The sequence below is a fragment of the Acanthopagrus latus genome, chromosome 1 (genome assembly GCF_904848185.1).
Source record: "Acanthopagrus latus isolate v.2019 chromosome 1, fAcaLat1.1, whole genome shotgun sequence".
Classification (NCBI taxonomy): domain Eukaryota; kingdom Metazoa; phylum Chordata; class Actinopteri; order Spariformes; family Sparidae; genus Acanthopagrus; species Acanthopagrus latus.
This window is the reverse complement of record NC_051039.1, coordinates 20,297,086-20,324,040: the sequence shown is the minus strand read 5'-3', so window position 1 is coordinate 20,324,040 and position 26,955 is coordinate 20,297,086. Positions and strand designations below refer to the sequence as shown.

The window sequence follows — 26,955 nt, the reverse complement described above, 5'->3', positions numbered from 1 at the left end:
GGTGATGCTCAGCTTGCTATTTGTCCACAGGGGCCGCCAGCCTTAACATAAACTTAAGGTTCTGGTAGCTGAGTAACTTAGTCAACTTTCCATCACTGCCAGGTACAGGTGAGTTGAGGAAAAAGTGATCTTATGGAAGTGAGATGAACTTGCATTTTGAAATAATACACAACAACCTGCTCATAGTGGTGGCCATCTATCCCTGCAGAGGGCAAACATCAGGGCTCGGCCTGGAAGCAGGTTTTAAAGGTAATGACCCTCATTTTGAGAACTCCTTTTCTTATTTGAAATGATTTCCATTTTTCAGCCTGTTTAATGATTGCTGTGTTTGTAGTGAATTTGATTATGTCAACAGCAAGCCACGTAACAGGAGCCTGCAAGGCTATCTGTGTGTCACTTCATATCATCACCTCACTGCTGCCTGACCTGAACTCCAGATGCTGTTCAACGCTAAACCAGGTTTGAGTCAGAGTTTGTTGAATTGTGTGATGTATGTTGTTGCTGTAAATGGCCTCTTGAATTACTGCGAAGGTTTGTTGGTGTCGAAGAATTATGCCTTCTTGTGTGAACTTTTTTGTAACAAGCCCTAACTGATCGATGAAGCATTCCATCTCATGAGAATGTCTCTTCTTCTTCTTTCCAGACACAAAATGAACACCACCTTTTCATTGTTGGGGGGTTTAACCATTGGGTCAGCTACAATCAACAACATCGTGGGTTTGCCTTTGAATGCTTATGTCATGTGGCTGATACTGACAGGAGCCAGAGAAACTTTGACTTCAGACTTTCTTTCTCTCAACCTGGCTCTGTCTGAGATCTTTTTCGCTTTATCCACTGCATGGCTCTTTGCCTTCGATCAGCTGAACCTGGGTCTCTGTTTCGAAGCCTTCATGTTCTCACGCGGCCTCCTGTTAACAGCCCGTCCTCTCTTCCAGTGTTGCATCTGTGTCGAGTGCTATTTTGGCGTTGTCCACCCGGTGTTATTTCTCCAGTTCAAACAGCTGAGGCACAAGGTGGCCAGTTGCTGTGTCGTCTGGCTGATTGCCTTGGTTTCCTGCATCTACTGTTTGTACACCTATTCAAACAGTCTGTATCTTTATGGGTTTTTCGTCCAGAACATACTCATCCTCTTCATAATGCTTTTCTGCTGCCTCTCGGTTCTTTCTGCTCTAAAACGCCCTGGGCCTGGAGAAAAAATCACAAAGAAGAAGAAGAAGAAGGAGAAGAAGAGCAATTCAGTGAAGAGAAGGGCCTTTAAAATCATTTTGCTGATCATGATTTCCATGACCATTAACTTCTTTTTCTATGTTGCCCCTATTCCGATGCAGTGCTGCTTGAGTTCTTTAGAGTTTATGAATGTCTTAACCATTTGCACAGGCATAGCTTTAACAACTGGATTTATACAGCCCCTCCTTTATCTCCACAGGACTGGACATCTCCCCTGCTTTAGGACATTCTGATTATCACTGTCACAGTGCCTATGTATGTGTATGTATTTTCACTGTGATGTTCTCTGGTGGTTTGAGGTTAAATAACATTTAAATTACATAGCACAGATGTGCAAGAATATACCATGTACCACTGAAAAACAGTGGGATCAATACTGTAAACAAATGTCTGCTTGTATTCTCCCTTCACTTGATTCTCAAGATGGCATTTTTTATCATTATTGATACCCTTTTATATCATACAAGTAAACAGTGCTTAAGCCAAGATTTCCATGCTTCATTCATTTTCAAGGTTGGTAAATAATGTTGTGATGATTATAATGATGATGATGATGATGATGATGATGATGATAAGGATGGTGATGAAATTTTCTTCACCTGTTCTGTTCACCTGGCGTGGTCAAAGGATGAACATGGGTTGGCTGTGGGTGAATGCACAGAAGATATCTGATTCTACTGTATTGGCGCTGATCAATTGATTTTTTTAAACTATCCATATTGAGTCCAATAGTGTTATACAGTGAGAGTGAAATGCTGGACAAGTGATTACCCACAATGCAAATTTAGCCAGTGAGTAAGATCACTGGAGGCAGTTTATCAGATGACATGCAGCTTCCTCTGGCGTCACAAAAAAGCTCTATACTACTTTTTTTCACATATGCAGTGGTATTTCCAAGACCTGTTAACAAACTTAATGTGTAAAATAAATTGATAACGTTACCGTTTAAAGTTTATGAAAGATAGTGACTAAAGAAAATATTGATGTGTTGTCATTCCAACCTGCACAACCTTACTTATCACTCATATCATGCAATCTAACAGTGACATGTAGGTTAAGTTATTATAGTCAGTAACCGTTGTCACAATGAAGGGAAGTCACACATGAGGTGTAAGATTTAGACAGCAGAGTCACAGAGGAAGACATCTTGACATCATCATTAAAGGAAAAGTCATCTGGCAGAGCGTTTGGGATTTTCTCCACAAAACATTTACTTTTTCAGTGAGTGTTTTTTGATTTTGTTTACCTCCTTGTTACATATAGGAGCTCAGTATCAGTGGTGCTACAACACAACACAACTGAGTTGATCGGGTTATTTTACAAATATCATGTATCTGATGTGGAGTCATAGATGATGTATGATTGAGTGTTCAAAAAGACATCGACATCTGAGATGAGACAGGCAAACTGTGAGATGCTGGTGGAGCTTGCAGTTCAGCTTCATTGTGTGAGACTCCCCACTAGATGGCGCTGTTTCCCTTCTGTGTTGGTTTTCACAGGCGGTCTCCGCCATCTCCATCTCTTTATGACAGCAGGAGAAACATGTCAACATGAAGACATTGTTTTAACATTGTTTCAACACCAATCACATATGAAGTATGAAACCAGTGAGAATACGTTTGATCCAAACATTTTTTTACGATTGAGGTCCTTAAAACCTCGAACAGAAGTAGTTGTCTGTAGCGTACTTCAGCAACATGACATCAGTTCCAGGTTCATGACAAAAAACAGAAAAGTAAGAAGGTACCACACTGATCTGATAATGTAATGTATCTGAGATGTGACAGACTCAAATGTGTCATTAGGGTGAGAAGGACTGTTCCTCTCTACACTGCTCCCCCAATGTAGATGGAGTTATTAATACCAGTGACTGAGAGGGCACCATAAGCTGTTGTTATGAAGAAAGGGAAGTCACACATGGGGTGTCAGATTAGACAGCAGACAACATGAAGACATTTTAACATGATCATAAAAGGCAAGTGAGGTTTCACGAGGGACTGAGCTGTCAGCACAAGATACGGAAACTTTATCGTCTGTTAATGCAGAAAATATATGATACTTTCTCTGGTGCATGGCTTATACTGTATAAAGATGCATACAGTATACATATGGACATCAAATGCACATAATGTTGTATTAGAATGTCATTCCATAAAGACTCAATATTTGTTTTGGGGGAAACTGACAAACAGTGAGCCTGAAGCAGCTGGCTGCAACAGTGTTTTTTTTCTATAACTTCCTTGATGCCAAGTTCTACAAACAGGTCAGAAGGAAGTCAGTGGGTTATTGACCCCTTACTGCAATCTACCATTTGATTTATTCTATTGATCATTTATATTCCCAAATTACAAGTTGCAGCTTAAATGCCGAGTGTTAACCGTAAGTGGCTCAGATAAACAGATGAACTTGTTAATCAACTCAGAGCTTTTGCCACTTGGATTTTGTCAGTGAGCAATGAGAGGACACTGAGGTATTTTAGTAAACAAATCAAACTGTGAAAACATTTGACAAACACGTACAATTTGTTGAACATGAGGCTGGTTAATGCTTTTCTTCTTCTGTGACAAATACGATAAAATTGTAGGAGGATCCAATTTCCAATGAAAGTGACAATAAACAACAACAAAATCAAACATTACAATCTAGTCTTTAACAACGGTGGCACAGTACAACTTCAACACACTGACTGCTCAACCTCTAAATCTGATTTGGTATTACTATGTTATTGGAATATTAATGGTGTGTGTAGCAAACAAAACAAATGATTTGTAAAGTTTTGATTGAAGTCTTGATTGAAGTCACTTGCAATATACAATGTTTTGTTAACATTATGTAAAACATGTCACAACATAATTCATATTGGGCAAAGTATTCTTTGTCCTTTTCATTATGTGCTCCACCTCACATGGAGAAAAATCAGGATTCTTCTTTATCTCTATGACTTTATAGTTCTCATACAGAGGGGTCGCCACTCCTCTCTCTTCTCCCTGAGCTTAGAGTACAGCAAGATGAGCTGCCCAAAATATTACTTTTTGTCATTTTACCTTGTATTTGGAAGACGTTCTTGCGGGAAAAATGCACAGTTCATACTGGAAGTTTTTCTTGTGCTTTGCACTTTGTACACCACCTCACATGGAAGAAGATCCTTTTGCTTAGTTATATTTATCTGTGTCACTTTAAAGACTTCATACGGAGGAATCAGCACCTCCCTCTCGTGCCCATTGAGCACAGAGTACTCTGTGATGTTTGCTCCGAAGCATGTGACAATCTCAAAGCATGACTTGTCTCCAAATTTGGCGGAGCTGGGGTAATTTTCCAGTGAGCTGGAGGTGAAAGAGCCAAAGCGAATCTCCTTGTTGAGAACATCTTGGCTAAAGCGGCATTTGGTTCTGCGGTACACAGTGAGACATTTATCTGCATTAGAATTTTTAGCGTTGAGGGTTTGAAGGGCGTCAGTCAGGAAGAAGTGAAGTGTGTGATATTTGAATGTGGTCTTGTACTGATTTTTCTGGGTTCGAACTGCATTGTTGAAAGCAAGATAGTTATTGGGTGTCTCGCGAGTATAAACATTAATAGCCATAGCCTGTTCTCTCCCCAGAGTGGTGGAACGTTTCTTTTCCTCTTTTTTCCTTGCCAGTTCCCATGCCTTTTTGAAGTTTTTGTCTCTGTTTTTCTCATTCTGCAAGAATTCGTTCAGCACCTTGGACTTCATTTCCACTTTGCAGCCATCGTACATGTCATCAACAGAGTTCGGAGCCATGTTCAGTTGAATGACATTGTTCAAGCCAGTCTCAGCAGAGTCCTGTAAAGAAACAATGAACATCAAGGTAAGGAGTTAATGATCAGGTTTCATGGTCATCTCACTTACAGACGTTAATGTTCAGTTACAGTCAAACAGGCCATCATCCAGCATATACGTTACCATTGTGCATCCTGTAAAGACTCCAAAACAGATTATCACGGCTGCCATCAGTGCCATCACAGCCATCCTCCACCAAAGCAGAAACAGACGGAGCTGTTGAATAAAATAATCTGTGGATACTCCTGGAGTCGAGCTTCAGTGAGACAGAACAGTCTGTCTCTGCAGTCTTCCTTCACCAACTGAGAGGGTGTTACACAGTTAAATAGTATGCAGTTAAGGAAGTTAAACATTAGGTGTGAGGTAGTTCATTAATGCAATTAACCAGGAAGAGACTGTTTAGCAAGATAAAAATGACCATAAAAGGAGACATTTAGAGAGCACAGCCAGGTGTCTACTCCAGACTGATATCATAGCAAATCTGACAGCTGGGGTAGTAACACAGGAAACTGGAGTATCAAGAGCTGAAAACGTCGCCCCTGTTCAGAACAGCTGAGCTTTCAGTGCAGAAATCTTTCTGTCTGCTGTCTAATAACAGTTTTGTACGTCAACACTCTGTCATTTGTATTGTACTAATGAAAACAGAAAAAGTTTGTTTGCGTGGAATTCTGGGTTAACAAAAGTAAAAAAAATACCATAAAATCACAAGTGAATTGATGCCAACTTTTCTCTCAGACACTGGAATGTTATATTCAGAGTGTCATGTGTGAAGTCTGGTTAAATGGGGCCTCGGTTAAGTCATTCATTTCACAAAGTCACTCTTCAGCATAGAGGATTCTTTTCATCTTTTGCGTTATTTGATTTCTAGAGTTGGACTCTGTTGACTTCCTCTGACACTGTTTCAATAATGAGTATACTTCCATCTCTGGGATCAAAAAGTAGGTCTTCTACTTCTTTTGTCTTTTTTTGTTTTTTTATCTGTTCAAACAAAAAATGGTGAGTGAAGAAGTAAATACTTCAGCAAACAACAGTTTACATTTCGCACACTAATAATAGTGACTGTGATACATTATTTGCATGAGTCTGTGCAACCCTCAAGGTACCCATCCACAGGATCTGTCGTTTCCACACTTCCCATTCATGGTCTATGCAGTCAGCCATGCAATGCTTTCTGGTAGCATTGAGTAGAAATTATCATTCAAGAGTGTCATTCCTCATCATTTCCATCTAGATTTCTACTCCAGCCCGTACAAGCTGCCGATCACGTGCTGCAGTCTGACTCCTCATTGAAACATGTATGAAAAGACACATTACAGGCTTCATCATGTAATCATGCAGCAGTCTGACTGTTCAGATGTGTATTTCTTCCTGCCTGTCAATTCTACTCCTCTGCTCCTTTCAAATAACACATTGAGCTGACATTAGTAATAACATCATGCACTTATAACACATTTGATGTATTCCTAAATAAGCAGGACATTGTTTCTTCTGCAACAATGAGGTTAAAAGGGTGTAATGATCTGTAGGACGAGGTTTCTCTGCTTTGTGGTCTCTCTCGCTCCTTGTTTTGACACAACTGACAAATATAAGGAATAAATACATAAAAACGCAACCACAAAAAACAGTGACAATATTTCTAATACATCAGAGCGTTTTTGCCAGCACTGTGGTAGCAATGCACCAAGCTGGAGGCAAAAGATTCGGCTTCCCCTTTTTGAGTAACCCTTCACGGCAAATCTGTTGGATGTTTGCAAGTTTTAATGTCATTCAATACAACACTGTGCCCAGTGTCGTGCATATTAATGTTCGCTGCTTTGATTTGCTCTAGTAAAAAACTTTTTTTTTTTTTTTACTTTTTGCATCAGCAAAGAGCTGAGAATGTGATTACCTTTAGAATTCTTGGTCCACGGCATTAAAAATGAACATAAAATGACACATTCATTCATGCTAACTTTGAGTTCAGATATAAACAGCATCGTTTCACACTCCAACAATGTGAAAGAAATATTCTCCTTCCTGGAGGCTGTGAATACTCATCCCTTCTGTGAGGCAACAGTTTCAGGACCAGGCTAGATGCAGATTCTTTACATATTGATACACAGAAATATATTAAACTAACATACTAAATAAACACTAAACACACCCGAAAAACTCGTCATGACTTTCAACTGGCTGCTCCAACAGCTTGAACTGTCCCGCAAATTGAAAAGCAGCACCAAATCCACCAAATATATTTATCTCCAATACATGCAAAATCCTGATCTCTTATAATTAAGAAATCACTTTCTTGTTCTTGCCTTAAGTAACCTGTACTACACACACACCTCTAACACATTCAATCATTACGTATTTCTTTTTTAAGTTGTCTGGAAATTTAACAGTGACTCGTAGCAGGAGCAATAGTCTCCCTTCTCTGAACTCTATCACGTTCAAGAGAAAAGATCAAAAGGTTCAACACTTATTTACATGTTTGCTATGAACCAGATATGAAGACCAACCAGGGTCTCAAATGCAAACTAGGATGCAGTCAACCAGCGAACTAATACAGAGATGTTGGCAAATGCTCTGTTGGGCACATTGTGTATAATAGTGACTGCTGCCCTAATTGTTCTGTAAATTCTGCATGTAAAAGCAAATCAGCTCATATGCATTTTTATTGCAGCAACTCACACGTTAATTGACTGTAAATATGTAAAGAGACTGGGGTCACATTTAAAATGGTATCCTTTCCTTTTTCATTCTTTTCTATTCTACCCTGTATATGTGCAGCAGAGTAGAACTTGATAAAACCATTGTGAATGTAAGATAGTAAAGCAGCAGTACTATTAAACCAAAACCTAAATGTGCCAAATGGAGTTTTCTTATAAAATGAACAACTGTTACCTTTACATTCAGCACACCAAATCTCAATGACTGTATTGCTGAGCTCTAAGACTCATGTTGAAGGACTTTGCAATGCATCGTTTACATCCATGTTTAGTAGCAGTCCTCTTCTTCACTGCCTTTGCCAGTGTATTGCAACATTTCTTGGAGCTTTACTACCAGCTGTGGTTCAGTGGAATAATGTGAAGCCATCAGCAGGAACATGCACATGCATGTACATCATACTGCAAGTGCATGAGCCAAAGAAGTGAAGACCCACTCTTAGGAATACTTTTTCTAAAACAGACTATAAAAGGAACTTTTTTATCATCAATTGATCCACAAAATAGTGAAAAAAATACAGTGAATCATTGTAGATGTATATTTCTGAAATAAGGAGGATACATAAAGTACATAGTCTCAGAATAACCTCAGCTGCTTACACACACACACACACACAAAAATAATTGGGACTTTTTTCATTCACATGAGCATATGCAACCCGCCACCGTAAAGGGCTACTACTCAGTTTACAACTTCAGACCTTTTCAACTACAAACACATTCAAGTCATTTTACTCTCTCCATACATGTTTGCATGTTTATTATTTATATTATGTATGCAAGAAAAGAAGAGGTATAAAACAGCTGAAGCAAAGCATATTATTTAACATATCTACAAATCACCATCCAAATGCCAAAGACATGTGAATTCACTATTCTGGTCCAGCCCACTTATTTTTTGTTTTAACATCAAATAACAACTGTTAAATGTCAGAGACCACTTATCAGAAAAGAACACAATTCGTGTTGGACAGATTTTTCCCGGTGCTTTTCACTTTGTACACCACCTCACATGGAAGACTCTTCTGCTCAGATCTCCTCTTTACATTTGTCACTTTAAAGACTTCATACGGAGGAATCAGGGCTTCTCGCTCTGCCTCCCCGAGCTTAGAGTACAGCGAGACGTCTGCTCCGGAGCATGTGACAATCTCAAAGCATGACTTGTCTCCAAATCGGTCAGCGCTGGAGTACCATCCCATTGAGCTGGAGGTAAAAGAACCAAAGCGAATCTCCCTGTTGAGAACATCTTGGCGGAAGTATCGGTCGACTCTGCGGTATCCAGTGAGACATCGCTCTGCATCTGGTTTACGAGCGTTGAGGGTTTGAAGGGCGTCGGTCAGGAAGAAGTGAAGTGTGTGATACTTGAATGTGGTCTTGTACTGAGATCTCTGAGTTCGAACTGCTTTGTTGAAATCTATATAGATGTTTGGTTTGTCGAGGGTATAAACATAAAGAGCCATAATCTGCTCTTTTCCCAGGGAGGTGGAAGGTCGCTTCTTACGCTTCCATTTTTTGTTGTAGTATTTTTCTGCTTCCCCCCAGGCCACAGTGAAGTTTTTATCTTTGTTTCTCTCATACTGCAGGTACTCCTTCTTTACTCTGTACTCCATCTTGTCTGTGCAGCCGGTGTACATGTCATCTACAGCGTTCGGAGCTAAATCCAGTGGCACTATTAAACTGGGTTCTGCATAGCTCTGAAAAAAAGTGACAGAAACAATGAAACAATAAAAATCTTGCTTGGTGATAATCTATCCTACAGCATGCTGCAATGCCACCCAGCATTCAGACTACCTTTGTAAATCCTATAGAGGCTCCATATGCCACTAGCACTGCTGCCCAAACTGCTATCATTGCCATCTTCCACCAGCTCAGAAACCTGCACACAAAAATACCTCTCACAGTAAAGTCCACCGGCTTCCTCCTCTAACCTTGCCAAGTAATTTCAGTTTTTTTTAGATGTGAAAATAATCAGTAAAACTTAATTGGATGGATTCAAATAGATGGTACACACATATTTGTTTACAATCAAGTTTTAAAATGAACATGTTTATTCACTCACCACAGTTCTCACATAGTGGGGTGCTTCTTTGGTGACTCGCAGGTTAAGTGTGAAGCTTGCCTTTCACCAGCTGCAGGTCATTCCAATCAGGGGTGGGACCTCCACGAGGACTACAGCACTACACATTCTTCCTCTTTGATTCTGATGAATTATTCGAGTCTGTGTATCTGGGAATCATGCAGTTGCACCAAAGACGGGACAAGACAGGGGATCAGTGAACGCGCAGGGTCATTTCTTCAGCCCCACAGTGACCTTTGACAAGCCCACTGTGTCTTTGTCCTTTATATTTTCAGCCCCCAAACACATAATGAAGGTTAAAAAAAAAAAGAATAAAAATAAAAAAAAAAAAAAAAAAAAAACAGAAATGATGATCAATGTATTTATTTATAGTAAAAAATATGATGATATACACAGTGAAAGGACATCATAACTTAACATCTGTACAGTAAAGGGTTAGTGCAAAACACAAAATAAACAAAGAAGCATGTCATTTACAGATACAGCTAACTTGTGCTTCTTTGAAATGTGTTGTTATTATTTTAAGTACTCCTACTGAGACCGGTTATCAACCTGTAAATACTCACTGTGTTCAAAAAATGTACATCAATAATCAACATAATATGAGTTTACATTTCTTGGCATTGTTTTGCACAGGTTGATCTCAGAAAACTGGAAAAGGTAACATTTGTATTTGCCCATCGCTTCACAAACTTAATTTCTGACTCATCCCAAGGGAAAGCACATGTTAACATTACATCACCCTTCTCAATGGCTAACTTTCAGCACCAGCAGAACGATCAGTAGCCCCAGCAGAGAACCCACCACTGCAGCCACAAAGCACCTCTGCTTGCGTTGTACAAGAACAAAAGAAATAATGGCCAGTAGCATTAGCCATACCAACACCATCCCAACACTTCCTGCTTGAATTTGAGTGTTTTGTGTTGAAAATGTTGCAAAACTATTTTGTCCTAGATTCAAATTACAATTTAAATCTCTCCTTGGTATTTTGGTGCTCTGTAGCTTGTAGACCACATTGCACCACGGGTCATTTGTCAGGACGTCAGTGACTGTGAAGACCTCATAGGGAGGAATCAGCACCTGACCCCTTTGGTCTGAAGCAGAGTAATATGTTATATCAGCGCCAAAGCATGAATGAATCTCAAAGCATGACACGTTTCCATTAGATTCAAAGGACTGCTTGCTTAGGGCCACCCAGGTGAAAGCACCAAAGCGCACGTTCGTGTCGACGACACTGTGGTCAAACTGTTCCCGTGTCCTGTGATAGGTGGTTCTGCATGTCGTCTGGTTGTGACGAAGAACTTGAACAGCATCCGTCAGGTAGAAGTAGAAATAGTGGAACTTAAATTCATAGGTGCTGTACTTGTGTTTCCCCGTTTTCACTGCTTTGTTGAAATCGTGTTGGATATTTCTGATTTTGGTGTACATGTACAGAGCTATAGCGTGCTCTTCTGTCAGGCTCCTGTGTGCAGGTTTCTTTGCGAGTCGTTCGACTGCAGCCCAGGCATAACTGAAGTTCTTGTTGACGTGCCACTCGTACACGCCAAACACGTCGATCACGGAGGCTGTCTCAGATCGGCAGCCATCGTACATGTCATCAATGGAATCTGTTGCCATATCCAGATTTACACCGCCAGTCTTAGGTTTCTGCAGTGATGGATAAGAAACAGCTACAGTGAGCAGAGGGTTTGGAACATTCTGTGTCAGCTGGCAAGAAAAAGAAATCTATTTGCGATGACTGACTCGATCCGGGCAGGTACACTGTGCAAAGAAAACGCTGTCACCTACCTCAGCAGGTGTCTGAGGCCACCAGAGGAGTAGAAATGGGTCATGATACAAGAGGAACGTCACCACCAACAACACACAGATGCTCGCCCGGTTTCTCACTGACTTCAGCGCGTACACTGGTCCTTTGCAAAACTTCATATCTGTATGAAAACAGAAAAATACCTCTTGTGACTGAAATGGCTCTTTAGCCCAGTGTGATTGTCCTCTTTCAAACACAATGGCTCAGTTTGTAAGTGCAGGTCAAAGTACAGGCTAACATGAACAGTGAATCATCATCAGAAGCCACACAATACTTCCTCGTCAACAACCTCATTTTCTCCAACAAAGAACATATATCCAATCATGTTGTCTTACCTTTGGCCTGCCAAGTGCTCCCAACAGCAGCACCATAGTCCTTAGAGGGAAACTGTCGATGCAGTGTTGTCATGTAGTTCAAGCTCACAGGATTTTCAGGTACAACCACACAGCAAAGACATTCTCCTGCACCTCTCCCTAGAGGCATCAGTGCTGATATGGACCTTATCTTGCATTGTCGATAGGCGTTTGTTTGACAAGGAGCCACTCCACAAAACCCAGCGTTTTAACTCTATTATTATTTTTATCTACAAAGGTTTTCCTTTAGTTTGCAGAATAAATATAAATGAACTGGTTCTGTCATGTGACTGTTTGCACTGCCAATAGGGCGGTTCTGCATGTGGCAATACGGGAAAATCCTGTTTTGTAGCTTGCTTAAGCAAAAACAAAACAGGCAAAAAAGGTAAATCATCGAGCTGCAAAAAGCACAGACTGAAACGGAAGCCATTTGTCACTCTGGACTAGGCTGAGTAATGATAAAAGACAAATGCTTCGTCCCAGCGCTGTTCACCATGTGGTAAGTTGTGAGGACATTTTCAACATTGCTAGTGTGTTTTCTACTCTCTGACCAGTAGGTACCAGAGTGAGTCAGAAGCCAAGTACCACCTGATTTTAATGAGCAGTGCAGCATCTTCTTATGTGTTTTTGATCAACTGGAGATATACGGTAGATATACAATAATGGATTTTTGGGCTAGAGTCTAGAGCGTGTGTGTGTGTGTGTGTGTGCGTGGGTCAAACTCTGGAGTCAAAATGATCGCCAAATGCCTGTTGAAAAGTGGTGTGTACAAAAAGTGATATAAACTAACGTACAGTACAGTTTCCAATTTACATTCAAATCAGTTAACGGCACACAGGTATCCTCGCCATCACACGCATATAGCATAGAAATATTACTGTCATCATTCAGGCACTACTGCGGGTTTAATGACAGATTTCCTCTGTTCCAGATGCAACATGCCTTCCTGGGAGAGGCACATGTGTCAGAGAACAACTTTATGTGCTTGTGCCATCACATCTCTTGCTCTGTCAATGGGACTGCTCATGTTTGTTGTCGTATATCTGGCGCTCAGCTGGCAGGATATTGTTGGACAGGTAAGCTATTTATGGAACACAGTGCATATGACATAGATCTAAAAGACTTAACCAAAATATGAAAGGAGTTACTGACCAGAGATAGTGTTTAAAAAAAAAACACACATTATTCTAAATTTCAAGTGTGCACAGTCACAGATTCTGAAAGGCATAATTGCTTTTTAAGGAAAAATATGGGCTGTTCCAATTTAGTACTGTTCATTTAGTGTAGGTTTCCATCTACTGGACAAATACTGAACAACACCCCCTCTCCTTTCAGCATTCTACTCAGGATCTGAACTTGAACAAGACTGACAACATGGATGACGACTGCAGATCCACAGCTGCAGTTGTGACTGAGAAAGCCATGATGCAGATATGGGGCACCAGCGCAAACATCAGCAAAGCTTGGAGCGATGCAGAGCAAAAAGCCCGAGAGCCTGTACACAGCTACATGGAGAAACACCATTCGACTGCCATATACATGTACACAAATGTTATGTTGCAACCTGTCAAGTCCAAACATGACACTGTCGACAGAAATGAAAAACAACTAAAGAAGACATTTGCGTCACGCTCCCTGTATTTTTCTCTTAGTGAGGCCATTCAGGTCCTGAAGCACAGTCAGCTGACATGTCTTAATACAAAGTACAGAACAGAGACACTCTTGAATCAGAACATCTCTAACAAGCTGGTACGGTTCAGCACCTTCATATTGGGTTCTGATCGGAGGAACTTCACAAGGAACGCTTCCTGTTTTGAAATATATACGTGTTTTGGTGCTGATGTAACACATTACTCAGCTGTGAAAGGAACCAGCCAGGTGCTGATTCCTCCCTATGAGCTCTTCCAGGTCACTGACATTGAGACGGATGCACAGACGTGTAAAGTCGTCTACAGACTGAAGAGCAACCTGAACTGTGTTTATGATAGAGAGAGCAATACGCTTCATCCGATATCTGCGTCACCAGTCGGAGGATTCTGGCTCATTTTTACCATCACTTGTGTAATTATTGTGTCTCTTTTGCTTCCCTTTTTTGTTGTGAAGGTTTTAAAAAACCATAAGAAAGCTGCTGTTTACAGTGTTTCACATTCGCATGACAGCACTTACTTTCCTGTCTGAGTTGCCACATGAGGAAGAAGGTTTGACTTTAATTAAAAGGTGGCTCTATGAGCTTTACAGTTGGCTGTAATCACACGGTGGCCTGGATTAGGCTGGCTTCTTCAATGTTTTAAAACAAAAAGGGGAGGTATAAAATATGGCTTTCATATTCATTAATCCCATATTGAAACATTTGACAACACATTGTGTATCTGTAATGTTTACAGCACAGACATTTGTCATAATCTCATGATGTAATACGAAATGATGCTGTTGGTCATTGGCTGTTTCCAAAATCTCTAAATAAGCATTAATTAGTTGACTGTATAGTGAGTTTGTCATTTTGTTGTGCTGTCAGCATGTATAGTGAGAATTATTATACCACTGAAAGTGTTTTCCATTTGACCATTGAGCTCACTGTATAGTTCTCTATATAGGACTCCCTGTAGAGAGGTGTTGTGAACGAGTTGATGATATCGGACACAACCATCGTCTTGTTACTCAGAATTACTGTCCCTGTTGGAATAAAGTGCGTTGTTTATACTGTAACTGTTGCAGTTCACCAAACAGAAATGTTAGGTGTGGTCGGAGGAGCACAGTTCAAATAGTGAAAAGGGCGTTCAAAAGGAGCAAAGATACATTATTTTCCAGGTACATGTCAGAAAACATCAATAAATTATGCTGGCAGTGAAGCAAAAAGCTCATTTCCCTGTTTACCACCATTCAGTCTTAGAAATGTGTCTTCTGCTAGCTCACTTATTTTTAAAATGCTCAGCACACACACTGAGAGCTAATCTTTTATCAAACCTGTTGTTTGATCTGATCAAGTGTAATGAATTCAGCTGCCTGTCATTAGCAAAGAAACAGTGTTGTAAGTAAATCATTATTCATAAAACATAATAACTTAAATAGAAATTTCCCTTGTCCTTGCAGTAGCTTCTAACTGATATGATTCACTGATGTGTACAACTTAACAAAAAAATACTATAACTCATGCAGGATATTAACTGCTGAGGAGGATTTGGGATTTGGGATAACTGCTTCTTCAGGACGTCTGGTCACCCTATTTACAATCCTTTGAGTTTGGTACTTTCAAGTGAATATCATTTTGTGTTACATTTGTATGGGGAAACCAATCAGGGTCACTGTGACCCTGATATAAAGTATATGAATTAAACTCAGTCATTTAATCACACATTTAATCTCTTTCTGCCGTATCTGTGTCCCCCTATTTGGCCTCATAGTTTCTGATACTTTGAATTAAAATCCATAGCAAAAAAAGAGCTCAGTGAATCCATTAAAACTGCACAGGCACCAACTATGCACTAATGAAAAAGGAAATTGAAACCGATGTATGAGGGCACAGCCTGATACCTACTGTGAAGCCTGAATACTGAGCTTCAATAGGAACGCACACCCAACTTCTGGCACATTCTACTTTGTATTGATAACTGAGGAATGTTACACTACAGGTTAATCTCACACACACATTCTTCTCTGAAATTTCACAATCACTTGACTCAGGCCATTTCAAATGTCAACACCTTATTGAGGGAGTGAGGAGGTGAAAGCACTGAACGTCAGCTACTTCAGCACCCAAACAGAGGAGAGTTTATCTTCTTGACTGTGTTGTTTTAGACGGCACGCAGTTATTCAGGCATACTGAATATATCAAACAAAGCTCAGACACAAATATGCTGCCGAGCACGACTTCTGGGGGTGAACACTGGAGGCTGGAGGTTCACTTGGAGTCCTCTCGTGGTTCTCCTGTGCATGCATATGGGTAAAAGGTCTCCAGTATATCTGACTTGAAATTAATTCAAACCACATCAGATGAGGAAGACCTGATTGTTCAGTCCTCTCTGTCTGTCTGTCTCTATGAGACGGAATTCAAGTTAATAAACAAATGCTAGAGTGAAATGTAAGGTGAGCATGGCTGCCGTTTGTTGTGTAGTAACAGAATAATGGCAATAAACAAACTGGATATTTCATTTCAAGACTGTCAAGGAAGTGTTTCTGTCTTGGAATCCCCCTGCTTCACGTTTCAGCCACTGACCGTTGTGTATGTATGATCTAGCCTGATGTCAGTTCTTTTCCTTGATGAAAGTGGTGTTACCGTCTCCTCCTACACACAAACCTGATCCTGTATCATCACTTCATGCTGCTGAAAATGAACACCCCGTTGTTGGCCTCACAAGATCAGGCCTGTCGTGGCTGATTATAAATCTTGACGTCTGAAAAGTGTGTGCGAATAGGGAGAGGCCAGGTTTGAAAATACATTGTTTTACCCCAAGTTTAAATCTTCTCTATGCTAGGCCAAAAGAGCTGTGAGGTGAAGTTGGCACATCCTTTGCTTTTAATTTCTTCATTGAAAATGTAGACTGTGTTTTCATCTACTATCAAGAGACCCTTTTTTAATAAAATGTAAAGGGCAAATATGGCGATGGAGGGCGGGTCTTGGCCCAGACTGGACACCATAACTTTTTGGTTTGGATCTGGATAAATGAACAGATCCATAATTTTTTTTCTCTCTATCCTGAACATTTGACAAGGTGATTTTAGACATTTTGGTTCGTTTCTCAGGGAATTTTATATGGGTCTTGATAAAAATAAAAAAATTTTAAAAAAAAGTGTATTTAGATGGTTAGTATCTTTGAATGAATATGATTTAATAATGATCCTATTTGTGGTGAGCTTAAATTTAGGGTGGTACAGAGCTGTTGAGTTTGATTTTACAATAAGCTTGATTGAATTAAAGGCGACTGTTGGGCATTGGCAGAGGTAGGCACTCTACTCAGCACCACTCTCATTACACTTCTTTCTTGGTTGTTCAACCCATACACAAAAAGAAAAAGAAAAAAGTAAAAACATATAGGCGGGGGTTTTAGCTGGAGTTGCATGCTCTAACGCCCTAGCCATGGAAGGATGTTGCCAAATGGATCCGGGGTTGGAAAAAAAAACACTTTATCATCGGATGGAGAACATACAATGAAAAGTACACTCACACTCATGGTTTTACTCAAACACATGCAAAAGAAATGCAGGGGGTGTGGAGGCTGATCGGTGGAATTCCATTTATCAGCTCGATCAGTCGTAACTATAAGGGCACACCCGCACTGTCTCTCAGCACACACACTCACACACACACGCTGCAACGGTGTCCAGATAACACAGGAAACACACAGGTCGACACACAGTACAATCTACCTGAGCATAAACATGGACTGCTGACACAGTGAGACTAAAGTGGGGGCAACATCTGAAAAAGGCTCGAGCTGACACAGGTAAGAGTGTGTGAAACATATTTGCATCTTCTGTATATTGTACCATTTGTATTTATTTCAAACATCTTAAAATTATTAGTGACTTACTAGGTTTTCTGTTGTATTTTTAGCATTTTAGTGTTTTTTTTCTATTTAAAAAAAGTGTCTCATTGAGTCTTTCAGACACTGATTTGAACATCATTTAATTAAGAGGCTGGGTTTATTTTTTTTATTTATTTTTTTTTAAAAAAGATGTTGAAGTGGAGATTATAATAGTTGATTTAACCCTGAGACTTATAATAGTACAGGCATTTGAAAATCTTACAACAAAAGTATGTTTTATTCAGAAATTTCAGTTTTACTGTAATCTCATGACAGCTGCTGCAACACTGACACTATCTATTTGTTAGTTTTTACTGCATTTTGTCCTGAAATTTCCAAAAACCTCCTCCTTCCTGCCTTCTGGACTGATTTTCTCTTTCTTCCTCAGGTGTTTTCACTCTCACCTCGTTACACCTGGTCCTGGTAACCTCCTCTGTGCATGACCACAGTGTTGTGGCAACCAATTGAGGAAATATTAAACACAGTGGGGGAGATAATCTAATACAGATTACCAAAATCCCCCGACTCCTGTCCAGTTATATTTTGGTGCAGGTTGTGGCAACACTAAACGGGTGAGGCGGTGAAGACAAGAGTTGATAAAAGGGCTTCAGAGTCGGGACAGTAAAGAGAGATTTGCATCCAGATTTATTCTCTTCGTCCAACTTCATCATCCTCCATCATGGCTCTCAGGCGGACGGTCATGTTCCTGCTGCTGGTGGTCCTCTCCCTGCCAGGTCTCATCCACAGCTTCCAGCCGCTGTTCTCATTTGACGGGAGCTCCATCACTCACCGTGACATCACGCAAAGGGCGGTCCTCAGGAAGACAGCTGAGGTCTGCCGAGACATTGCTGTGTCCGAGGGACGAGACTTCAGCCTGACTGTGAGTTGGAAAGCAGCACTGAAGCTTAGAAAATGTGCAACTGTGGTTGAGTTTGATATCTACAAAATGTTTTGTATTAATAACATTTGTTATCAGAGCAGAACTTTTGAAGTAAAAAGTGACAACTAATTTATTTGCACTTCTAGTGTCTGAAGATTTTATCATAAACATTCCTAGAGGTATGAACCAGTGTCCTCTGCACTAGAGCTCTCACAAAAAATGATCCAGCAAGATGTAGATAAGATCCTCTATGATTGATGCCGATCTTTAAAATTGTTGTGTCCTCCAGTAAATCAGTGTTGTGCAAACATTCATACAACCAGTACAGTGCTTTCTGCTTTAAATCTCAATTTTTCTAGTACACACTCAGTTATCTGTCATTTCTTTGCCTCCAGATTGATGACAGCCTGTCAGCTGTCCAGGTGCAAAGGGCCTGCTCCTCCACAGGCACCTCCTCTTCTCTCCTCTCGACTGTCATCTTCCAAACATCCATTACCAAAATGTACTTCAGCAACGCAAAAGTGGACGTGGTTTTTGCGCTGAGTGAGGAGCATCACTTTGATGACGAGACCTTCCAGGGAGGACGAGATGTCATCACAACAGGTACACAGCAATCATCGCTTTCCTCCCAAGAGACATGCATGAAACAAAAACATGCTTTTTTCCGCCCCTTTCCTTGTGTGTTATATAGGTTGTTTTGCATAAAAAGTCTTGAAATTTAAGAAGGTCAAAGCACCAACAGAGCTCCTATCTCGTACAGAAAACACTGCTCCTGAAACGTCTCATCAGCAGTCTGGCCATTAATGAGAAAACTGATGTGTTTGTTGAACACTAAAGCATGTAAAGCTATTCTAGTGGTCACCCAAAATGAAATGATGAAGCATTATGTCTACATTAGAAAAAAATGAATAAAGTTTATTAAGTTTTCTTGGCTAAAAATGCGAACAACTTGTTGTCAGCTTTTCTAACGATGACAGCAAATGTTTAGAAACTTAAAATGAGCTCGATACAGCTACCCAAAAGGCATGATTGTATGAAAAGAATTAGCTTTAGTTTGCACATAACTCTCTCCATTCTCTATTCTACTGTTGAGGTGTGTCTGCGGTGAAGGCCAGCGTGAAGCTGGAGAACTTTGTCGCAGGGAGGTGGACCCTCGGACGAGTGTGTCACACCTTACAGGTGACAGATTTTTGTGGTGGCGGCAGTATTGTTATGGATGTGACGGGCAGGAGTGATGGTGCTGTGGTGATTGACGTTTGACATTCTGTATGCTAAGGACTTCTACAGCCACAGTAACTGGGTGGAGCTGGGGAACACCGCTCCTTACAGCACTCTGATCAGACCAGACCAACCTCTCGAGAACTTGGCAGGTAGGATCCTGCTGACTTCTGTCCACAAAGCTGCTTCTTGATAAAACGGTTAAAGGATACGCTTCAGTAAGAAATCACAGCAGGCACGTTGTCAGTTTACCTGTCACCTGTGACTTAAGAAGAAATACCTACCCTGCCATGACTCGTCAAGCTTTACGCAACAAAAAAAAAAAAAAGAAAAAACATACACACAAAGCCACACATGTAAATGGGCACATTGTTACTCAACACTTTTTGACTCACTGCAAATGCCTACAGCCTACTAACCACACAACCTGTGTTTGGTTTTGCATTTTTTAAACTAAACTAGGTCAAGCTTGGGAATGTTCAATACTCATTCTTTAAATTAAAAACTCCATTATTCATCGTGAATATGCTCATTCAAGATAAGTTCATAGATTTTAAACATAACCCATCATTTTTGAAATCAGAATGACCTCAACTGGTCATCACCAGAAACCATTAAATGGTAATAACACTTAATGGACGCCAGTTTGACTACAATTATTAACACACAAACATATTTCTCTGGTTTGAAAGTGTAAAGTAATCTGTTTGTAGAACTTGTTCATCTTATAAATGTAAGATATGCCAGGTTGGATTTTTGTTATTGATTGTGCTGCAGGCCCGAGTACTCCTACTTGTAGAAACTGCACAGGAGGGAACTGTGATGACAACCTTCTGCCTGAGCTGCTGCAGCAGTCGCTTCTCACGTCAGGCTACTTCAACGTCTTCTCTTCAGCGAAACCTGCAGGTAACTTAACATGGTCCAGTGTAGGATGTATGCATCTAGCATCTTGTCTTATCCTCACCTACAATGGCCACAAAACAAAACTTGAAAACTGAATTTAACTTAGGAATATTATATTTCTGCCAACTGATCCCACATCGTACACAATAGACCATATTTTTGTTGTGCTTTAGTAATGGTATTTTGTGAACATTTAACACATCGAACTCTATTCTCTCTACTTCAAGGTAAATGTAGCCACGGTGGATCATTTGATCGTACGAGCAGGCAGGACCCAGTAGGGGGCATCAGTAAAGACGACATTGGGTCCAGTCATGGCTCACTTCACCTCAAAGCAGCAGATTTGGCTGTGAACGCCACTATGGAGCTGCTGGAGGACGTGAGACTATCTGTGGGAGACAAGAACTTCTTGCGGTATGCGCCACCTCTGTTATTGTGTGACCCCGGATGATCGGTGTAACTGCAATCATTATGATTCTAAGAGCTGTATCATAGGCAACTGGACTTGTTTCAGTTTCTTGAAGACATTTCACCTCTCATCCAAGAGGCTTCATCAGCTCTAACTAACTGGAGGGGAGTTGCAGGCTTCAAAACTATGTGTGGGAGTGTCCCTGTAAGGTCACTCCCACACAGAGCATAACCTGGATGACTGAGAAGCTTCATCAGTATGACCATTACAGGCCGGATGTAGGCTGGATGGACCAGTAATGCTAGATAAAGGCAATGATGATGAGCATGTATCAATCCATGATTCTACTGAACATGTTGTTATTTGCTGGGGCATGTAGTTAAGCAAAGAATGTTTCACAAGGAATAGCTTTTCAATGATTTAGCGGTCTATAGTCTTTACCAAATGGTAATCACTGATCACTAACAGATCAACGACCCATAGTCATCCTCATGGATGAGGTAATTATATCTGGTCTGTCTTGTGTTCTCACAGATTGATGGGCCTCTCCCAGTCCTCTGTGCTCTGTTTTGTCATTGACACCACAGGCAGTATGAGCGATGACATAGCTGAAGCCAAGAGAGTTTCCTTCGACATCATCGACAGAAAGAGGGGAACCCAGCAAGAGCCCTCCGCATACATATTGGTCCCTTTCAACGACCCAGGTACAGACGTGTTTATTAAATGGTAGAATTTGCTTCCAAATAAATCGTAGGCGTCATTTTTTTATGTTAACGTCACATAAAGCAGGGCCAGTTCTAGCTGTTAGGGGGCCCTAGGCCAAATGTTGTTCAGAGGATCCTATTTCGGGAAACTATCAGTTAGAATTCTAATCCCTCTAAGGCATGAATTAACTGCGTCAGTCTGGTGCAAATCAAGATGAAAAGACACTATATGTGTGAAAAACTATTTTCAATATTTCAATTTCAGCAAACAGCAATTTAAGACAACAGAAAAGTATGATAAATGGGAACATCAGGACTCAAAAATGAGACAACTGCTACATTTTCTTTGAAAAACTTTCATTTTTCAGTAAAAGTATTGGCAGACTAAACATTAAAATATCCCTTTCCCATCTAAAAACAATAACATAGCCCAAGTGGTTCATGTAACATCTATAATGAAGTAAGTGATGACACTTTCTATATTCCATATTCTTTATCCAGGTTTCGGACCTTTGCTTGTGACCACCGATGCGGACATCTTCAAAGACAGCATCAACAAGCTCTCTGCAAGTGGAGGAGGAGACATCCCAGAGCTGTGCCTGTCTGGCCTGCAGGTGTCTGCAAAAGTGTTTTCAACTGTTATCATCATGGAATCCTTTCTTTAGACAATGCATTTTTATCATCATTATCATGCCATGAGGCCAGTCTATCTATCTATCTATCTATCTATCTATCTATCTATCTATCTATCTATCTATCTATCTTTGGACTGACTGATTTTTTTATGTGATTGCCAAAACAATAAATTCATGGATTTGATGCAACATGCAATCTGCAAAGTAACTACAGTTATTAAATAAATAAAGTGGTGTAAAAAAGTAAAAAAGTAGCAGAATATGGAAAGTACTTTAGGATTTATAAATAGGATGAGGATTGTAAATTAAAGTTTTTCCTGTCCTGTATACACCTGACAGCTTGCCTTGACTGCTGCTCCACCCTCCTCTGAGATCTTTGTCTTCACTGACGCTCCAGCTAAAGATGCTCACCTGAAAAGCACCGTCACCGCCCTTATAGAGAGCACCAAGTCTGCCGTGAGAGTCGACCTTTTATCAGTATTTTATCGATTGCAAACATGTATCCAGTTTCAATCCAACCTCATAAGTGTTTTCTCTAACCCTGCATTTTTCAGGTAAATTTCATGCTGACGGATGTCCTGGCAAGTCGACGGCGCCGCAGAAGCCTTCAGGGTCCTGTTTCACGTTCAATGAGCCAGTCAGATGCCCAACTGTACCGTGACCTCGCCCGCGCCTCTGGAGGTCAGGCCATTGAGGTCACCAAGTCAGACCTCTCTCTGGCCACAACTGTCATAGAGGACTCATCAGCTGGTGCAGTGGTGAGACACTGATCAAGCAAATCATATCTGGCTGAAGATGGCACTGTACAGAATGTATTACAGACATGTTGTCACTCTTCTTTCTTCTCGTAGGTGACAGTTTTTCAGGTCGTGAGGAATCCTGGAAGGCCTGATAATTTTACATTTACTGTTGACGGTTCTATAAGGAACATGACTGCCTACGTCACGGGAGACTCGTCTCTGACCTTCAGTCTTACCAGCTCCACAGGTGTCGTCACATGTCATTTGGATTGTCCCATCAGCCTCTTACTCCCTCCATCATGTGCCATTAAAGAAACAGTCTTGTTTTGACATGCTTCTCTCTCCCCCAGGTGTATCTCAGAGCTCCAGTCAGTCCAGTGGACCTCTGGCCTCCTTCACCACAGTGGGAAACCTGCGTCGTTTAAGCCTCAACACCGACAACCAAACAGGATCGTGGGAAATCACTGTTGACTCTAATAAGCCCTACTCTGTTAAGGTCACAGGTCAGTAATATGATAGAGATCACCTATAGTGAGAGTTTAAACAATGTGTATGTCATTTGATCTTTGTTGTGTACAGCTTGGTTTATTTAGCCTTACTGATGTTTTCAATGTGTGTGTGTGTGTGTGTGTGTGTGTGTGTGTGTGTGTGTGTGTGTGTGTGTGTGTGTGTGTGTGTGTCCATCAGGTCAAAGCTCAGTGAACTTCATTTTCAATCTTGTGGAAGCTCATGAAGGAGCCCACGGGGACTTCAGTCTAAAGGAGGGACGTCCTCTTTCAGGTCAGACCACTTTTGTCATCTGAATTTGTACAGCTTGTACAACAATATTTAATACTCAGCAGTCTTGTCTTATTGTCCTCAACAACATCTGTTAAAAGATCGTCATCCCATTAACTAGCTTTTGTCTGCAGTGGACGAAGGTTGAATCCGCATCTCTTCTAGGGTCAGATGACTCTGCAGTAGACATGGGTATTCATTGATTTTAGCTTTAGTCAGCAGAGAAGTAAACCTGACACGCTAATGGTGGACATGCTAATCTTCAGCCCATTTCTGGCGCGATGCTATGAAGTTACAGAAATTGGGTCAGATATAGTTTTCCATCTGTATTTTAAGCAGAATGCGAACATCTTTCAGTCAGTATTAGGTTTGAAAGACAGACTGGAGTAAAAAATATTAGAGAAACAATCACTGTAACATTGTCGCTGGCATGCTGACCTCTACCGTCTAGTCTCCCTCCAGTGTGTTCATCACAAAACAGAAATACTACCAGTCCAGTCATACTGCCTCTTGTCTCTTCATGACCCTCCTTCGTCCTCTACTCATCTAGTTTCTCTGTCTCTTTCAGGTGGTAATACAAGTCTCTTGGTCTCTGTGACAGGAAGTGACACAGTAAAGGTCACAGAGGTCACTCTGTTTGACAGCTCAGGGCCAACAGAGGTCAACGGATCACTGCAGGCACGTCACTTACTGCGTCACACTTGATAAAGTGGTTCCTCAGAGTGCTATTCCCAGGAGCTACAGTGTATACTTCACTCTTCTGCTCACCACTTTCCAGAGTCATTACAAAACGATTTAATTTTCTACCTTGAAGGAAGCCAGTTTGTAGCTGACGTGTCTATACTTTCTTACAGCCGACCCTGACATCTTGAATACTACAGTGTCCTCGAATGCTTCATTAGAGCGTCTAAAAATAGTCTTATTTGGAGTTTCAAGAGATGATGGTTAACTGCTGGCAGCAGGTTTATTGCCTATAAAGTTAGACTTTTTCCAAGTTAGATGAATTTGAACGGCCAGCTGCCTAAAATGTAGGAAACTTGGCTTAAAGGAAGAATTTTATAAATCATACATATTTGTCAGTCAGGCAAAGAACCACTCCACTTGTTGTCATTCTGTAGACATTTACAATATTGTATGCAAAGCAATGAAATTGTAGGCTATTGTATTGTTGGTGTGAATAACTGCAGCTCTCAACAGTCGTCAAACTCTTATCCATCTGAGCATCTCATATGACTGTCATGACAACATCGGTCTTTCTCTCACTGTCCCCCACAGTCACTGGGCAGTGGCAACTTCCTGGTGACTTTCAGTGGAGTCCCTGCAGGTGACTTTGTGGTTCGCCTCAGAGGAGAGGACAGCAGCTCCACCTCCAGGTCAACAACGAGCACCTTCCAGAGACAGGCCTCCACGCAGATCAAGACCTCAAGCATTTCTGTTACTGTGAGCGCCCCGCTTCGCATAATTTATACCAAGCAGCTAGTTTGGCACGTAAGAACTGATGTAGCACAGCTGCTCTGTTAGCAGTGATAGGTCAGATGTGCACATGTGTGGCGGTGGGGGGAGGGTACCTATGATACAGCACTTAGACTTAACATAGCATGTTGCCAGCCATTTGCAATCGCACCTAATTATGGTATATTTGATCATTTGTTTTTTGTTGGTTGACTGGCAATAAAAAGATGTACTGACTGAGCACAGGACTGCTTGTTGGTTTGCCCTATCCTCACTTTACCAAGGCAGACAGGGAAAAAAATTTCCGTCCATTTAACGTGCTTTTATCTGTGCTTCTCTCTCCCGCACTCTTTTCAGGCCCAAGTCAACAACACCGACGTGGAACCAGGCTCCACCATTTCCGTCCCTTTCACAGTCGCCACAGCCACAAACGGTGTTGTGAACGACTCTGCGACTGGGACGTTCACGGTGCGAGCCAACAATGACCGCAGCTATGCTTTAACTACACCCAGCACCGTCGCCATAGCAGCGGGCGATGGAGGCACAGCCAATGGCACTGTGACCTTAACCGTGCCAACCAGTGCTGCATCAGGAACAGACGTGACCCTTACCATTGAGGCGGAAAACACAGCTGCCACTGATGTCAACTATGCTGTCCTCAGGTTTTCTGTGGCTCCAAAGGTAAAAGAGGACTGTAGTTAGATGTTGAATTAAACAGGAGCAGGATAAGTTGGCGGTTTGAAATGTATGAGAAGAAGAAAATGTTGCAATTTGTTTGAGTGACATTTCTTAACATAAATATGTAATTATAGTTATAATGAAAAATAGATGAGACAATTATACTTGCTGTAATTTTGCAGTTATTTTGAGTCAAATGATCTAATTTCTCATCAATTTGTGTCTCCAGGTGACAGATATCGACCGTCCAGTGTGCCAGGAAGTTAGTTCATCATCCAACTGCCCCTCCTCTTCATCACTCTGCGCTTCCTCTCAGTGGGAGTTCATCGCTAATTTCACTGATGGTGTCAACGGAACCGGTATAGAGAGCGTCACCATTCGCCAAGGGAACGGTACCCTCAACACCACTACAGTGGCTGGAGCAGGGGGCGAGAACATCACAGTGGCCACCTACAGCGCCTCCTGCTGTTCACAGAATGTAGAGCTGACTGCTGTGGACAAAGTAGGAAATGTGGGGACGTGTGTGGGACAGGTCAAACAATCCAGCACAGCTGCCCCCGTGATCACAGCCGCAGTTAACACAACATCCACCGGAGGGCTCACTTTGAGCATGTCACAGAGTCTATGGATCTGTGCTGCGGTTTCTCTGCTTTGGTATTAAAAGGGATACATGTAAATTACAGAGTGAATTGGAATTGTATTTGCTTTAGGTGTGTTTGAATTTCATTTACATCTATCTCTTTAATTTCTTGATGCAGAAAAGTATATGTTTAAAATGTAGTTACTTTAGATTTCTGGTGTGTGGATTGGTTGCAGCCATCACAGCATGGAGAGAGCGGTAAGGCTGATGTCAGAGTGACAGCAAAGTTGAAAATCCTCCAGCCTCTCTTACGAATAATGCTAAATATTATTCCACAAGTAGTTTTAAGGTTTCAGTAGATACTCTTTCATTACCTTTTATATCTTGGTGGCAAATTTGTGAAACACTGTTGTATTAACGGGATAGTCAGGTAAGATTAAGTGTGTGTTTTGATGGTGAACAATAAAATTAACTCTAAATTCTGCCTAT

General features: G+C 41.0%; 5 protein-coding genes across 7 annotated transcripts; 2 read left to right on the top strand and 3 right to left on the bottom strand.

The window, feature by feature from the left end:
- Positions 1-3,520: 3,520 nt before the first annotated feature.
- On the bottom strand, positions 3,521-5,276 carry LOC119022481 (ecto-ADP-ribosyltransferase 5-like). Its single transcript, XM_037103430.1, has 2 exons — positions 5,150-5,276; positions 3,521-5,029 (listed from the first exon to the last, which is right to left on the bottom strand). The coding sequence occupies exons 1-2, from the start codon at positions 5,213-5,215 to the stop codon at positions 4,268-4,270; spliced, it is 828 nt and encodes a 275-aa protein (XP_036959325.1). The 5' UTR covers positions 5,216-5,276; the 3' UTR covers positions 3,521-4,267.
- A 2,971-nt stretch (positions 5,277-8,247) lies between these two features.
- LOC119022488 (NAD(P)(+)--arginine ADP-ribosyltransferase 1-like) lies at positions 8,248-9,914 on the bottom strand. Of its 2 annotated transcripts, XM_037103440.1 has the most exons (3): positions 9,791-9,906; positions 9,523-9,607; positions 8,248-9,425 (listed from the first exon to the last, which is right to left on the bottom strand). In XM_037103440.1, the coding sequence occupies exons 2-3, from the start codon at positions 9,586-9,588 to the stop codon at positions 8,676-8,678; spliced, it is 816 nt and encodes a 271-aa protein (XP_036959335.1). In that variant the 5' UTR covers positions 9,589-9,607; positions 9,791-9,906; the 3' UTR covers positions 8,248-8,675. The 2 variants fall into 2 exon arrangements, with proteins under 2 accessions (XP_036959335.1, XP_036959343.1); XM_037103448.1 differs by lacking the exon at positions 9,523-9,607 and having other exon boundaries at positions 8,257-9,425; positions 9,791-9,914.
- A 133-nt stretch (positions 9,915-10,047) lies between these two features.
- LOC119022466 (ecto-ADP-ribosyltransferase 4-like) lies at positions 10,048-12,175 on the bottom strand. Its single transcript, XM_037103403.1, has 3 exons — positions 11,951-12,175; positions 11,597-11,736; positions 10,048-11,455 (listed from the first exon to the last, which is right to left on the bottom strand). Exons 1-3 carry the CDS (start codon positions 12,096-12,098, stop codon positions 10,556-10,558), a joined length of 1,188 nt encoding a protein of 395 aa, XP_036959298.1. The 5' UTR covers positions 12,099-12,175; the 3' UTR covers positions 10,048-10,555.
- A 171-nt stretch (positions 12,176-12,346) lies between these two features.
- On the top strand, positions 12,347-14,803 carry LOC119022474 (T-cell ecto-ADP-ribosyltransferase 2-like). The gene is made up of 3 exons (XM_037103417.1): positions 12,347-12,467; positions 12,900-13,044; positions 13,304-14,803. The coding sequence occupies exons 2-3, from the start codon at positions 12,907-12,909 to the stop codon at positions 14,144-14,146; spliced, it is 981 nt and encodes a 326-aa protein (XP_036959312.1). The 5' UTR covers positions 12,347-12,467; positions 12,900-12,906; the 3' UTR covers positions 14,147-14,803.
- A 2,446-nt stretch (positions 14,804-17,249) lies between these two features.
- Positions 17,250-26,952, top strand: vwa10.2 (von Willebrand factor A domain containing 10, tandem duplicate 2). Of its 2 annotated transcripts, none has more exons than XM_037103367.1 (18): positions 17,250-17,409; positions 17,879-18,370; positions 18,766-18,973; positions 19,464-19,549; positions 19,647-19,740; positions 20,366-20,494; positions 20,719-20,905; positions 21,435-21,604; positions 22,106-22,218; positions 22,579-22,695; positions 22,794-22,997; positions 23,091-23,226; positions 23,330-23,482; positions 23,667-23,759; positions 24,325-24,434; positions 25,032-25,244; positions 25,566-25,889; positions 26,116-26,952. In XM_037103367.1, exons 2-18 carry the CDS (start codon positions 18,170-18,172, stop codon positions 26,545-26,547), a joined length of 2,970 nt encoding a protein of 989 aa, XP_036959262.1. In that variant the 5' UTR covers positions 17,250-17,409; positions 17,879-18,169; the 3' UTR covers positions 26,548-26,952. The 2 variants fall into 2 exon arrangements, with proteins under 2 accessions (XP_036959262.1, XP_036959271.1); XM_037103376.1 differs by having other exon boundaries at positions 17,252-17,409; positions 25,032-25,196.
- The last annotated feature ends 3 nt before the right edge of the window (positions 26,953-26,955 follow it).